The sequence below is a fragment of the Panulirus ornatus genome, chromosome 12, assembly GCF_036320965.1.
Source record: "Panulirus ornatus isolate Po-2019 chromosome 12, ASM3632096v1, whole genome shotgun sequence".
In the NCBI taxonomy this organism is placed as follows: Eukaryota; Metazoa; Arthropoda; class Malacostraca; order Decapoda; family Palinuridae; genus Panulirus; species Panulirus ornatus.
In genome coordinates this window covers 39,980,820-39,996,302 of record NC_092235.1, presented here as the reverse complement: position 1 = coordinate 39,996,302, position 15,483 = coordinate 39,980,820, and the positions used below count along the sequence as shown (strand labels likewise).

Below are 15,483 nucleotides of genomic sequence, written 5' to 3'. Positions count from 1 at the left end.
GTGAGTGTTAAATTACAAAGGTATAAGTTTGTTGAGTATTCCTGGTAAATCATATGGGAGGGTATTGATTGAGAGGGTGAAGGCATGTACAGACCATCAGATTGGGGAAGAGTAGTGTGGTTTCAGAAGTGGTAGAGGATGTGTGGATCAGGTGTTTGCTTTGAAGAATGTATGTGAGAAATACTTAGAAAAGCAAATGGATTTGTATGTAGCATTTATGGATCTGGAGAAGGCTTATGAGAGAGTTGATAGAGATGCTCTGTGGAAGGTATTAAGAATATATGGTGTGGGAGGAAAGTTGTTAGAAGCAGTGAAAAGTTTTTATCAAGGATGTAAGGCATGTGTACGTGTAGGAAGAGAGGAAAGTGATTGGTTCTCAGTGAATGTAGGTTTGCGGCAGGGGTGTGTGATGTCTCCATGGTTGTTTAATTTGTTTATGGATGGGGTTGTTAGGGAGGTGAATGCAAGAGTTTTGGAAAGAGGAGCAAGTATGAAGTCTGTTGTGGATGAGAGAGCTAGGGAAGTGAGTCAGTTGTTGTTCGCTGATGATACAGCGCTGGTGGCTGATTCATGTGAGAAACTGCAGAAGCTGGTGACTGAGTTTGGTAAAGTGTGTGAAAGAAGAAAGTAAAGAGTAAATGTGAATAAGAGCAAGGTTATTAGGTACAGTAGGGTTGAGGGTCAAGTCAATTGGGAGGTAAGTTTGAATGGAGAAACACTGGAGGAAGTAAAGTGTTTTAGATATCTGGGAGTGGATCTGGCAGTGGATGGAACCATGGAAGCGGAAGTGAATCATAGGGTGGGGGAGGGGATGAAAATTCTGGAAGCCTTGAAGAATGTTTGGAAGTCGAGAACATTATCTCGGAAAGCAAAAATGGGTATGTATGAAGGAATAGTGGTTCCAACAATGTTATATGGTTGCGAGGCATGGGCTATGGATAGAGTTGTGTGTAGGAGGATGGATGTGCTGGAAATGAGATGTTTGAGGACACTATGTGGTGTGAGGTGGTATGATTGAGTAAGTAATGTAAGGGTAAGAGAGATGTGTGGAAATACAAAGAGTGTGGTTGAGAGAGTGGAAGAGGGTATTTTGAAATGGTTTGGTCACATGGAGAGAATGAGTGAGGAAAGATTGACAAAGAGGATATATGTGTCAGAGGTGGGGGGAACGAGAAGTGGGAGACCAAACTGGAGGTGGAAACATGGAGTGAAAAAGATTTTGAGTGATCGGGGCCTGAACATGCAGGAGGGTGAAAGGCATGCAAGGAATAGAGTGAATTCGATCGATGTGGTATACTGGGGTCGAAGTGCTGTCAATGGATTGAACCAGGGCATGTGAAGCGTCTGGGGTAAACCATGGAAAGTTCTGTGGCACCTGGATGTGGAAAGGGAGCTGTGTTTTCGGTGCATTATTACATGACAGCTAGAGACTGAGTGTGAACGAATGGGGCTTTTGTTGTCTTTTCCTAGCGCTACCTCGCACACAAGAGGGGGGAGGGGGTTGTTATTCCATGTGTGGCGGGGTGGCGATGGTAATGAATAAAGGCAGACAGTATGAATTATGTACATGTGTATATATGTATATGTCTGTGTGTGTATATATATGTGTACATTTAGATGTATAGGTATGTATATTTGCGTGTATGGACGTGTATGTATACAGATGTGTATGTGGGTGGGTTGGGCCATTCTTTCGTCTGTTTCCCTGCGCTCCCTCGCTAACGCGGGAGACAGCGACAAAGCAAAATAAAATATATATATATATATATATATATATATATATATATATATATATATATATATATATATATATATATAGGTTATTAGGTACAGTAGGGTTGAGGGTCAAGTCAATTGGGAGGTGAGTTTGAATGGAGAAAAACTGGAGGAAGTGAAGTGTTTTAGATATCTGGGAGTGGATCTGGCAGCGGATGGAACCATGGAAGCGGAAGTGGATCATAGGGTGGGGGAGGGGGCGAAAATCCTGGGAGCCTTGAAGAATGTGTGTAAGTCGAGAACATTATCTCGGAAAGCAAAAATGGGTATGTTTGAAGGAATAGTGGTTCCAACAATGTTGAATGGTTGCGAGGCGTGGGCTATGGATAGAGTTGTGCGCAGAAGGATGGATATATATATATATATATATATATATATATATATATATATATATATATATATATATATATCCTTGTATTTTTTAACTTTCTAAAATGGGAAACAGAAGAAGGAGTCATGCGGGGAGTGCTCATCCTCCTCGAAGGCTCAGACTGGGGTGTCTAAATGTGTGTGGATGTAACCAAGATGTGAAAAAAGGAGAGATAGGTAGTATGTTTGAGGAAAGGAACCTGGATGTTTTGGCTCTGAGTGAAACGAAGCTCAAGGGTAAAGGGGAAGAGTGGTTTGGGAATGTCTTGGGAGTAAAGTCAGGGGTTAGTGAGAGGACAAGAGCAAGGGAAGGAGTAGCAGTACTCCTGAAACAGGAGTTGTGGGAGTATGTGATAGAATGTAAGAAAGTAAATTCTCGATTAATATGGGTAAAACTGAAAGTTGATGGAGAGAGATGGGTGATTATTGGTGCATATGCACCTGGGCATGAGAAGAAAGATCATGAGAGGCAAGTGTTTTGGGAACAGCTGAATGAGTGTGTTAGTGGTTTTGATGCACGAGACCGGGTTATAGTGATGGGTGATTTGAATGCAAAGGTGAGTAATGTGGCAGTTGAGGGAATAATTGGCATACATGGGGTGTTCAGTGTTGTAAATGGAAATGGTGAAGAGTTTGTAGATTTATGAGCTGAAAAAGGACTGGTGATTGGGAATACCTGGTTTAAAAAGCATGATATACATAAGTATACGTATGTAAGTAGGAGAGATGGCCAGAGAGCGTTATTGGATTACGTGTTAATTGACAGGCGCGTGAAAGAGAGACTTTTGGATGTTAATGTGCTGAGAGGTGCAACTGGAGGGATGTCTGATCATTATCTTGTGGAGGCTAAGGTGAAGATTTGTATGGGTTTTCAGAAAAGAAGAGTGAATGTTGGGGTGAAGAGGGTGGTGAGAGTAAGTGAGCTTGGGAAGGAGACTTGTGTGAGGAAGTACCAGGAGAGACTGAGTACAGAATGGAAAAAGGTGAGAACAATGGAAGTAAGGGGAGTGGGGGAGGAATGGGATGTATTTAGGGAATCAGTGATGGATTGCGCAAAAGATGCTTGTGGCATGAGAAGAGTGGGAGGTGGGTTGATTAGAAAGGGTAGTGAGTGGTGGGATGAAGAAGTAAGATTATTAGTGAAAGAGAAGAGAGAGGCATTTGGACAATTTTTGCAGGGGAAAAATGCAATTGAGTGAGAGATGTATAAAAGAAAGAGACAGGAGGTCAAGAGAAAGGTGCAAGAGGTGAAAAAGAGGGCAAATGAGAGTTGGGGTGAGAGAGTATCATTAAATTTTAGGGAGAATAAAAAGATGTTCTGGAAGGAGGTAAATAAAGTGCGTAAGACAAGGGAGCAAATTGGAACTTCAGTGAAGGACGCAAATGGGGAGGTGATAACAAGTAGTGGTGATGTAAGAAAGAGATGGGGTGAGTATTTTGAAGGTTTGTTGAATGTGTTTAATGATAGAGTGGCAGATATAGGGTGTTTTGGTCGAGGTGGTGTGCAAAGTGAGAGGGTTAGGGAAAATGATTTGGTAAACAGAGAAGAGGTAGTAAAAGCTTTGCGGAAGATGAAAGCTGGCAAGACAGCAGGTTTGGATGGTATTGCAGTGGAATTTATTAAAAAAGGGGGTGACTGTATTATTGACTGGTTGGTAAGGTTACCTAATGTATGTATGACTCATGGTGAGGTGCCTGAGGATTGGCGGAATGCGTGCATAGTGCCATTGTACAAAGGCAAAGGGGATAAGAGTGAGTGCTCAAATTTCAGAGGTATGTTTGTTGAGTATTCCTGGTAAATTATATGGGAGGGTATTGATTGAGAGGGTGAAGGCATGTACAGACCATCAGATTGGGGAAGAGCAGTGTGGTTTCAGAAGTGGTAGAGGATGTGTGGATCAGGTGTTTGCTTTGAAGAATTTTTTTTTTTTTTTTTTTTTTTTTTATACTTTGTCGCTGTCTCCCGCGTTTGCGAGGTAGCGCAAGGAAACAGACGAAAGAAATGGCCCAACCCCCCCCCCATACACATGTACATACACACGTCCACACACGCAAATATACATACCTACACAGCTTTCCATGGTTTACCCCAGACGCTTCACATGCCTTGATTCACTCCACTGACAGCACGTCAACCCCTGTATACCACATCACTCCAATTCACTCTATTCCTTGCCCTCCTTTCACCCTCCTGCATGTTCAGGCCCCGATCACACAAAATCTTTTTCACTCCATCTTTCCACCTCCAATTTGGTCTCCCTCTTCTCCTCGTTCCCTCCACCTCCGACACATATATCCTCTTGGTCAATCTTTCCTCACTCATTCTCTCCATGTGCCCAAACCATTTCAAAACACCCTCTTCTGCTCTCTCAACCACGCTCTTTTTATTTCCACACATCTCTCTTACCCTTACGTTACTTACTCGATCAAACCACCTCACACCACACATTGTCCTCAAACATCTCATTTCCAGCACATCCATCCTCCTGCGCACAACTCTATCCATAGCCCACGCCTCGCAACCATACAACATTGTTGGAACCACTATTCCTTCAAACATACCCATTTTTGCTTTCCGAGATAATGTTCTCGACTTCCACACATTTTTCAAGGCTCCCAAAATTTTCGCCCCCTCCCCCACCCTATGATCCACTTCCGCTTCCATGGTTCCATCCGCTGACAGATCCACTCCCAGATATCTAAAACACTTCACTTCCTCCAGTTTTTCTCCATTCAAACTCACCTCCCAATTGACTTGACCCTCAACCCTACTCTACCTAATAACCTTGCTCTTATTCACATTTACTCTTAACTTTCTTCTTCCACACACTTTACCAAACTCAGTCACCAGCTTCTGCAGTTTCTCACATGAATCAGCCACCAGCGCTGTATCATCAGCGAACAACAACTGACTCACTTCCCAAGCTCTCTCATCCCCAACAGACTTCATACTTGCCCCTCTTTCCAGGACTCTTGCATTTACCTCCCTAACAACCCCATCCATAAACAAATTAAACAACCATGGAGACATCACACACCCCTGCCGCAAACCTACATTCACTGAGAACCAATCACTTTCCTCTCTTCCTACACGTACACATGCCTTACATCCTCGATAAAAACTTTTCACTGCTTCTAACAACTTGCCTCCCACACCATATATTCTTAATACCTTCCACAGAGCATCTCTATCAACTCTATCATATGCCTTCTCCAGATCCATAAATGCTACATACAAATCCATTTGTTTTTCTAAGTATTTCTCACATACATTCTTCAAAGCAAACACCTGATCCACACATCCTCTACCACTTCTGAAACCGCACTGCTCTTCCCCAATCTGATGCTCTGTACATGCCTTCACCCTCTCAATCAATACCCTCCCATATAATTTACCAGGAATACTCAACAAACTTATACCTCTGTAATTTGAGCACTCACTCTTATCCCCTTTGCCTTTGTACAATGGCACTATGCACGCATTCCGCCAATCCTCAGGCACCTCACCATGAGTCATACATACATTAAATAACCTTACCAACCAGTCAACAATACAGTCACCCCCTTTTTTAATAAATTCCACTGCAATACCATCCAAACCTGCTGCCTTGCCGGCTTTCATCTTCCGCAAAGCTTTTACTACCTCTTCTCTGTTTACCAAATCATTTTCCCTAACCCTCTCACTTTGCACACCACCTCGACCCAAACACCCTATATCTGCCACTCTGTCATCAGACACATTCAACAAACCTTCAAAATACTCATTCCATCTCCTTCTCACATCACCACTACTTGTTATCACCTCCCCATTTACGCCCTTCACTGAAGTTCCCATTTGCTCCCTTGTCTTACGCACCCTATTTACCTCCTTCCAGAACATCTTTTTATTCTCCCTAAAATTTACTGATAGTCTCTCACCCCAACTCTCATTTGCCCTTTTTTTCACCTCTTGCACCTTTCTCTTGACCTCCTGTCTCTTTCTTTTATACTTCTCCCACTCAATTGCATTTTTTCCCTGCAAAAATCGTCCAAATGCCTCTCTCTTCTCTTTCACTAATACTCTTACTTCTTCAACCCACCACTCACTACCCTTTCTAAACAGCCCACCTCCCACTCTTCTCATGCCACAAGCATCTTTTGCGCAATCCATCACTGATTCCCTAAATACATCCCATTCCTCCCCCACTCCCCTTACTTCCATTGTTCTCACCTTTTTCCATTTTGTACACAGTCTCTCCTGGTACTTCCCCACACAGGTCTCCTTCCCAAGCTCACTTACTCTCACCACCTTCTTCACCCCAACATTCACTCCTCTTTTCTGAAAACCTATACTAATCTTCACCTTAGCCTCCACAAGATAATGATCAGACATCCCTCCAGTTGCACCTCTCAGCACATTAACATCCAAAAGTCTCTCTTTCGCACGCCTGTCAATTAACACGTAATCCAATAACGCTCTCTGGCCATCTCTCCTACTTACATAAGTATACTTATGTATATCTCGCTTTTTAAACCAGGTATTCCCAATCATCAGTCCTTTTTCAGCACATAAATCTACAAGCTCTTCACCATTTCCATTTACAACACTGAACACCCCATGCATACCAATTATTCCCTCAACTGCCACATTACTCACCTTTGCATTCAAATCACCCATCACTATAACCCGGTCTCGTGCATCAAAACCGCTAACACACTCATTCAGCTGCTCCCAAAACACTTGCCTCTCATGATCTTTCTTCTCATGCCCAGGTGCATATGCACCAATAATCACCCACCTCTCTCCATCAACTTTCAATTTTACCCATATTAATCGAGAATTTACTTTCTTACATTCTATCACATACTCCCACAACTCCTGTTTCAGGAGTATTGCTTCTCCTTTGAAGAATGTATGTGAGAAATACTTAGAAAAGCAAATGGATTTGTATGTAGCATTTATGGATCTGGAGAAGGCATATGATAGAGTTGATAGAGATGCTCTGTGGAAGGTATTAAGAATATATGGTGTGGGAGGCAAGTTGTTAGAAGCAGTGAAAAGTTTTTATCGAGGATGTAAGGCATGTGTACGTGTAGGAAGAGGGGAATGTGATTGGTTCTCAGTGAATGTAGGTTTGCGGCAGGGGTGTGTGATGTCTCCATGGTTGTTTAATTTGTTTATGAATGGGGTTGTTAGGGAGGTGAATGCAAGAGTTTTGGAAAGAGGGGCAAGTATGAAGTCTGTTGGGGATGAGAGAGCTTGGGAAGTGAGTCAGTTGTTGTTCGCTGATGATACAGCGCTGATGGCTGATTCATGTGAGAAACTGCAGAAGCTGGTGACTGATTTTGGTAAAGTGTGTGAAAGAAGAAAGTTAAGAGTAAATGTGAATAAGAGCAAGGTTATTAGGTACAGTAGGGTTGAGGGTCAAGTCAATTGGGAGGTGAGTTTGAATGGAGAAAAACTGGAGGAAGTAAAGGGTTTTAGATATCTGGGAGTGGATCTGGCAGCGGATGGAACCATGGAAGCGGAAGTGGATCATAGGGTGGGGGAGGGGGCGAAAATTCTGGGAGCCTTGAAGAATGTGTGGAAGTCGAGAACATTATCTCGGAAAGCAAAAATGGGTATGTTTGAAGGAATAGTGGTTCCAACAATGTTGTATGGTTGCGAGGCGTGGGCTATGGATAGAGTGGTGCGCAGGAGGATGGATGTGCTGGAAATGAGATGTTTGAGGACAATGTGTGGTGTGAGGTGGTTTGATCGAGTAAGTAACGTAAGGGTAAGAGAGATGTGTGGAAATAAAAAGAGCGTGGTTGAGAGAGCAGAAGAGGGTGTTTTGAAATGGTTTGGGCACATGGAGAGAATGAGTGAGGAAAGGTTGACCAAGAGGATATATGTGTCGGAGGTGGAGGGAACGAGGAGAAGAGGGAGACCAAATTGGAGGTGGAAAGATGGAGTGAAAAAGATTTTGTGTGATCGGGGCCTGAACATGCAGGAGGGTGAAAGGAGGGCAAGGAATAGAGTGAATTCGAGCGATGTGGTATACCGGGGTTGACGTGCTGTCAGTGGATTGAATCAGGGCATGTGAAGCGTCTGGGGTAAACCATGGAAAGCTGTGTAGGTATGTATATTTGCGTGTGTGGACGTATGTATATACATGTGTATGGGGGTGGGTTGGGCCATTTCTTTCTTGTGTTTCCTTGCGCTACCTCGCAAATGCGGGAGACAGCGACAAAGCAAAAAAAAAAAAAAAAAAATTATGGATCTGGAGAAGGCATATGATAGAGTTGATAGAGATGCTCTGTGGAAGGTATTAAGAATATATGGTGTGGGAGGCAAGTTGTTAGAAGCAGTGAAAAGTTTTTATCAAGGATGTAAGGCATGTGTACGTGTAGGAAGAGAGGAAAGTGATTGGTTCTCAGTGAATGTAGGTTTGCGGCAGGGGTGTGTGATGTCTCCATGGTTGTTCAATTTGTTTATGGATGGGGTTGTTAGGGAGGTGAATGCAAGAGTTTTGGAAAGAGGGGCAAGTATGAAGCCTGTTGGGGATGAGAGAGCTTGGGAAGTTAGTCAGTTGTTGTTTGCTGATGATACAGCGCTGGTGGCTGATTCATGTGAGAAACTGCAGAAGCTGGTGACTGAGTTTGGTAAAGTGTGTGAAAGAAGAAAGTTAAGAGTAAATGTGAATAAGAGCAAGGCTATTAAGTGCAGTAGGGTTGAGGGTCAAGTCAATTGGGAGGTAAGTTTGTATGGAGAAAAACTGGAGGAAGTAAAGTGTTTTAGATATCTGGGAGTGGATCTGGCAGCGGATGAAAGCATGGAAGCGGAAGTGAATCATAGGGTGGGGGAGGGGGTGAAAATTCTGGGAGCCTTGAAAAATGTTTGAAGTCGAGAACATTATCTCAGAAAGCAAATATGGGTATGTTTGAAGGAATAGTGGTTCCAACAATGTTATATGGTTGCGAGGCGTGGACTATAGATAGAGTTGTGCGGAGGAGGGTGGATGTGCTGAAAATGTGATGTTTGAGGACAGTATGTGGTGTGATGTGGTTTGATCAAGTAAGTAATAATAGGGTAAGAGAGATGTATGGTAATAAAAAAGAGAGTGGTTGAGAGAGCAGAAGAGGGTGTTTTGAAATAGTTTGGTCACATAGAGAGAATGAGTGAGGAAAGATTGACCAAGAGGATATATGTGTCGGAGGTAGAGAAAACGAGGAGAAGTGGGAGACCAAATTGGAGGTGGAAAGATGGAGTGAAAAAGATTTTGAGTGATTGTGGCCTGAACATGCAGGAGGGTGAAAGGCAGGCAAGGAATAAGAGTGAATTGGATCGATGTGGTATACCGGGGTCGACGTGCTGTCAATGGATTGAATCAGGGCATGTGAAGCGTCTGGGGTAAACCATGGAAAGTTCTGTGGGCCCTGGATGTGCAAAGGGAGCTGTGGTTTCGGGCATTATTGCATGACAGCTAGAGACTGAGTGTGAACGAATGGGGCCTTTGTTGTCTTTTCCTAGCGCTACCTCGCACACATGAGGGGGGAGGGGGTTGTTATTCCATGTGTGGCGAGGTGGCAATGGGAACAAATAAAGGCAGACAGTATGAATTATGTACATGTGTATATATGTATATGTCTGTATACTGTACCTAATAACCTTGCTCTTATTCACATTTACTCTCAACTTTCTTCTTTCACACACTTTACCAAACTCACTCACCAGCTTCTGCAGTTTCTCACACGAATCAGCCACCAGAGCTGTATCATCAACGAAGAACAACTGACTCACTTACCAAGCTCTCTCATCCCCAACAGACTGCATACTTGCCCATATTTCCAAAATTCTTGCATTCACCTCCCTAATAACCCCATCCAAATACAAATTAAACAACCATGGAGACATCATACACCCCTGTTGCAAACCAACATTCAACGAGAACCAATCACTTTCCTCTCTTCCTACACCTACACATGCCTTACATCCTCAATAAAAACATTTCACTGCTTCTAACAACTTACCTCCCACACCATATATTCTTAATACCTTCCACAAAGCATCTCTATCAACTCTATCATATGCCTTCTCCAGATCCATAAATGCTACATAAAAATCCATTTTCTTTTCTATTTCTCACATACATTTTTCAAAGCAAACACCTGATCCAGACATCCTTTACCACTTCTGAAACCACACTCTTCTTCCCCAATCTGATGCTCTGTACATGCTTTCACCCTCTCAATCAATACCCTCCCATATAATTTCCCAGCAATACTCAACAAACTTATACCTCTGTAATTTGAGCACTCACTTTTATCCCCTTTGCCTTTGTACAATGGCACTATGCAAGCATTCCGCCAATCCTCAGGCATCTCACCATGAGTCATACATACATCAAATAACCTTATCAACCAGTCAACAATACAGCCACTCACTTTTTTAATAAATTCCACTGCAGTACCATCCAAACCCGCTGCCTTGCCAGCTTTCATCTTCTGCAAAGCTTTTACTAACTCCTCTCTGTTTACCAAATCACTCTCCCTAACCCTCTCAATTTGCACACCACCTTGACTAAAACAGCCTATATCTGCCACTCTATTATCAAACACCTTCAACAAACCTTCAAAATACTCACTCCATCTCCTTCTCACATCACCACTATTTGTTATCACCTCCCCATTAGCCCACTTCACTGAAGTTCCCATTTGTTCCCTTGTCTTATGCACTTAGAAAAGCAAATGGATTTGTATGTAGCATTTATGGATCTGGAGAAGGCATATGATAGAGTTGACAGAGATTCTCTGTGGAAGGTATTAAGAATATATGGTGTGGGAGGCAAGTTCTTAGAAGCAAAGAAAAGATTTTATCAAGGATGTAAGGCATGTATATGAGTAGGAAGAGAGGTAAGAGACTGGTTCTCAGTGAATGTTGGTTTGCGGCAGGGGTGCATGATGTCTCCATGGTTGTTTAATTTGTTTATGGATGGGATTGTTAGGGAGGTGAATGCAAGAGTTCTGAAAAGAGGGGCAAGAATGCAGTCTGTTGTGTTGTGGATGAGAGAGCTTGGGAAGTGAGTCACTTGTTGTTCGCTGATGATACAGTGCTGTTAGTTGATTTGGGTGAGAAACTGCAGAAGCTGGTGACTGAGTTTGGTAAAGTGTGTGAAAGAAGAAAGCTGAGAGTTAATGTGAATAAGAGCAAGGTTAATAGGTACAGTAGGGTTGAGGGACAAGTCAATTGGGAGGTAAGTTTGAATGGAGAGAAACCGGAGGAAGTGAAGTGTTTTAGATATCTGGAAGTGGATTTGGCTGAGGATGGAACCATGGAAGCAGAAGTGAATCATAGGGTGGGGGAGGGGGCGAAAGTTCTGGGAGCGTAGAAAAATGTGTGGAAGGCGAGAATGTTATCTTGGAAAGCAAAAATGGGTATCTTTGAAGGAATAGTGGTTCCAACAATGTTATATGGTTGCGAGGCGTGGGCTACAGATAGAGTTGTGCGGAGGAGGGTAGATGGGTTGGAAATGAGATGATTGAGGACAATAAGTGGTGTGAGGTGGTTTGGTCGAATAAGTAATGAAAGGGTAAGAGAGATGTGTGGTAATAAACAGTGTGTGGTTGAGAGAGCAGAAGAGGTTGTTTTGAAATGGTTTGGTCACATGGAGAGAATGAGTGAGGAAAGATTGACCAAGAGGATATATGTGTCAGAGGTGGAGGAAATGAGGAGAAGTGGGAGACCAAACTGGAGGTGGAAAGATGGAGTGAAAAAGATTTTGAGTGATCGGGGCCTGAACATACATGAGAGTGAAAGGCATGCAAGGAATAGAGTGAATTGGAACAATGTGGTATACCGGGGTCGACGTGCTGTCATTGGATTGAACCAGGGCATGTGAAGCATCTGTGGTAAACCATGGAAAGTTCTGTGGGGCCTGGATGTGGAAAGGGAGTGGTTTGAGAAAGTCTTGGGAGTAGAGTCAGGGGTTGGTGAGAGGACAAGAGCTAAGGAAGGAGCAGCAATACTCCAGAGGCAGGAGTTGTGGGAGTATGCGATATAGTGTAATAAGGTAAATTCTAGATTGTTGTGGGCAAAACTGACAGTGGATGGAGAGAGAGATAGGTGATTTATTGCTGCCTATGCACTTGGTCATGAGAAGAAAGAAGTTGAGAGCCAAGTGCTTTGGGAGCAGTTGAGTGAGTGTATTAGTATCTTTAATGCACAAGACCAGGTTATAATGATGGGTGATTTAAATAAGAAGGTGAGTAATGTTGCAGTTGAGGGTAAAATTGGTGTACATGGGGTGTTCAGTGTTATAAAGGGATATGGATATGGATTTGTGTGCTGAAAAAAGACTGATGATTGGGAATATCTGGTTTAAAAAGAGAGATATACTTAAGTATATGTATGTGAGTGGGAAGATGAAATCCAGAAAGGCAGCCGTTTGGATGGTACTGCAGTGGAATTTATCAAAAAAGGTGGCGACTGTGTTGTTGATTGGTTGGTAAGGATATTCAATGTGTGTATGGACTATGGACAAATGTTTGAGGATTAGCAAAATGCATGCATAGTGCCACTGCACAAAGGCAAAGGGGATAAAGGTAAGTGTTCAAACTACGGAGGCATAAGTTTGCTGAGTATTCCTGGGAAATTATATGGGAGGGTATTGATTGAGAGGGTGAAGTTATGTACAGAGCATCAGACTGGGTAGGGAGCAGTGTGGTTTCAGAAGTGGTAGAGGATAAGTGGATCAGGTGTTTGCTTTGAAGAATGTATGATAAAAATACTTATAAAAACAAATGGATTTGTATGCAGTATCTGTGGATCTGGAGAAGGGACATGATAGGGTTGACTGAGATGCTTTGTGAAAGGTCTAAAGAGTATATGGTGAGGGAGGTAAGTTGCTAGAAGCAGTGAAAAGTTTTTACTAACAATGTAAGGCATAAGTATGAGTAGCATAAGAGGAGAGTGACTGGCTCCCAGTGTATCTTGGTCTGCAGCAGGGGTGTGTGATGTACCGATGGTTATTAATTTGTTTATGAATGGGGTGTTTAGGGAGGTAAATGCAAAGAGTTTTGGAGAGGGGCAAGTATGCAGTCTGTTGTGGACGAGAGGGCCTGGGAAGTGAGTCAGTTGTTGTTCGCAAATGATACAGCTCTAGAGGTTCATTTGTGTGAGAAACTGCAAAGGGTGGTGACTGAGTTAGGAAAGAGTGTGAAAGGAGAAAGTTGAGAGTAAATGTGAATAAGAGCAAGGTTATTAAGTTCAGTAGGGTTGAGGGACAAGTTCATTAGGTTGTAAATTTGAATGGAGAGAAATTGGAGGAAGTGAAGGAGAGCAAAAATGGGTATTATGTTTGAAGGAATAGTAGTTCTAACAATGTTATGTGGTTGTGAGGCATGAGCCATTGATAGAGTTGTATGGAGGAGGGAGGATGTGTTGCAAATGAAACGTTTGTGAACAATACGTGGTGTGAGGTGGTTTGATAGAGTAAGTAATGTAAGGGTAAGAGAGATGTGAGGTAATAAAAAGAGTATGGTTGAGAGAGCAGAAGAGGGTGTGTTGAAATTGTCTGGACATAAGGAGAGAATGATTGAGGAAAGATTGACAAAGAGGATATATGTGTCAGAGGTGGAGGGAACAAGAAGCATGAGACCAAATTGGAGGTGGAAGGATGGAGTGAAAAAGATTTTGAGTGATCAGGGCCTGAACATACAGGAAGGTGAGAAGCATGCAAGGAATAGAGTGAATTGGAATGATGTGGTATACTGGGGTCAACATGCTGTTAATGGACTGAACCATGGCATGTGAAGTGTGTGGGATAAACCATGAAAAGGTCTGTGGGGCCTGGATAGGGAGCTGTGGTTTTGGTGCATTACACATGACAGCTTGAGACTGAATATGAACAAACATGGCCTTTTTGTCTGTATTCCTGGCGTTACCTTGCTGAAGCAGGGGATAGCAATGCTGTTTTCCTGTGAGGCGGGGTAGCAACGGAAATGGATGAGGGCAAGCAAGTATGAATATGTACATGTGTTTGTATGTAATGTCTCCGTAGGTGTATGTATATGTTGATATGTATATGTATGTATATGTGTCTATGTAGGCATTCATGTATATATATGAGTATATGAGTGGATGGGCCATTCTTCGTCTGTTTCTTGGCACTACCTTGCTGATGTGGGAAATAGCGATTATGTATAATAATAATATAAAAAAGTGTATGTACATATAAGGTGAAAACGATGAGGTAGACCAAAAAGGACAAATTTAGAGTAAGAGAAAATTGTTTATGGATACTGGTATTTCGGATGATATCTATCAATCTAACTCTCTGATGCTTTTCTCTCCAGCAGGTGGACATGGCACTAGAGTCTACATAACTAGTTAACTCCATGGTTGCTTCTTAGCCTTCAGTGCCTCACCTTGAACAGGCCACTGGCAGAGGACAACTCTAATGCAGTACTTGCAGAGGCTCCTATCAAATATTCCTACAGCAAAAATAATTTCTAATCATGTGTAGCTGTGGTATGTTGTCTGTAAACATGCATGCCCTTAATCCACTTCGTGTAAATTGAAATTAAATGATAATAAGTAAAAGAGAAAATATGCTGATTTCAATATTATTACACAATAAACATAATACAATAAAAAAGCTAGGAACAGCATAGAATGAATACTACCCTTGTATCTCCTGGTAATTATAAAAGGCAGCTTAAATGGGTAAAAGCAAGGGACTACAAATCCTACCCTCTTGTATCATTACTTTCCAAATGAAGGAAGAAAGTAAAAAACTACGTGGATTTTTTTCCTGTAAGTCTCAGCTGTATATTCCCGACAGTACCTCTTTAAATCAAGAAATGAAAAACAGATATGAAAGAAAGAAAGAAAATAAGAAGGCATTAACACTAAAACTAACAAAGCTCTATTAAACAAAAAGTTTCAAATCCAAAGGGAAATTTTCATATTCATGATATAAAAGTTTGTGTGAAAACCTTCTGTACAGATGTCAATGAGCTAAGATTCTTATCTTAATGACTATTAAACAAAAACTCACCACATGATGATTCACGCACATCCCAGACCTTGAAATTATTCTTCTTGTTATCTCCTCCAAGGCAAAATACAAAAGGAGAGTCTGGAGAGCTTGCAAGGCATTGAATAGTACCAAGTTGAGGGGTATCTAGCATGACAAACTTTGGCTTTTCACTGCCTATGTCCCATATTCTCACAGATTCATCTGATGATACAGTCAGCATAAGTCCATGACACTTGGTACTCATAGATACAGCTGGAAAAAAGTAAAATCCAATGAAAACAAAAAAGTTTTAACTTAATCACTCTCTGCAATATTTCCACTTGAAGGGTGGAAACCT

The 15,483-nt window shown here is 42.2% G+C and overlaps 1 protein-coding gene across 1 annotated transcript in view; it reads right to left on the bottom strand.

Annotated features, from left to right (window-relative positions):
• nclb (no child left behind) overlaps positions 1–15,483 on the bottom strand; it is a 343,194-nt gene that overhangs the window by 22,735 nt on the left and 304,976 nt on the right. The window contains exon 11 of the mRNA XM_071667808.1: positions 15,165–15,398. Coding sequence (XP_071523909.1) covers positions 15,165–15,398 — 234 coding nt within the window. The remainder of the gene's footprint in view (positions 1–15,164; positions 15,399–15,483) is intronic.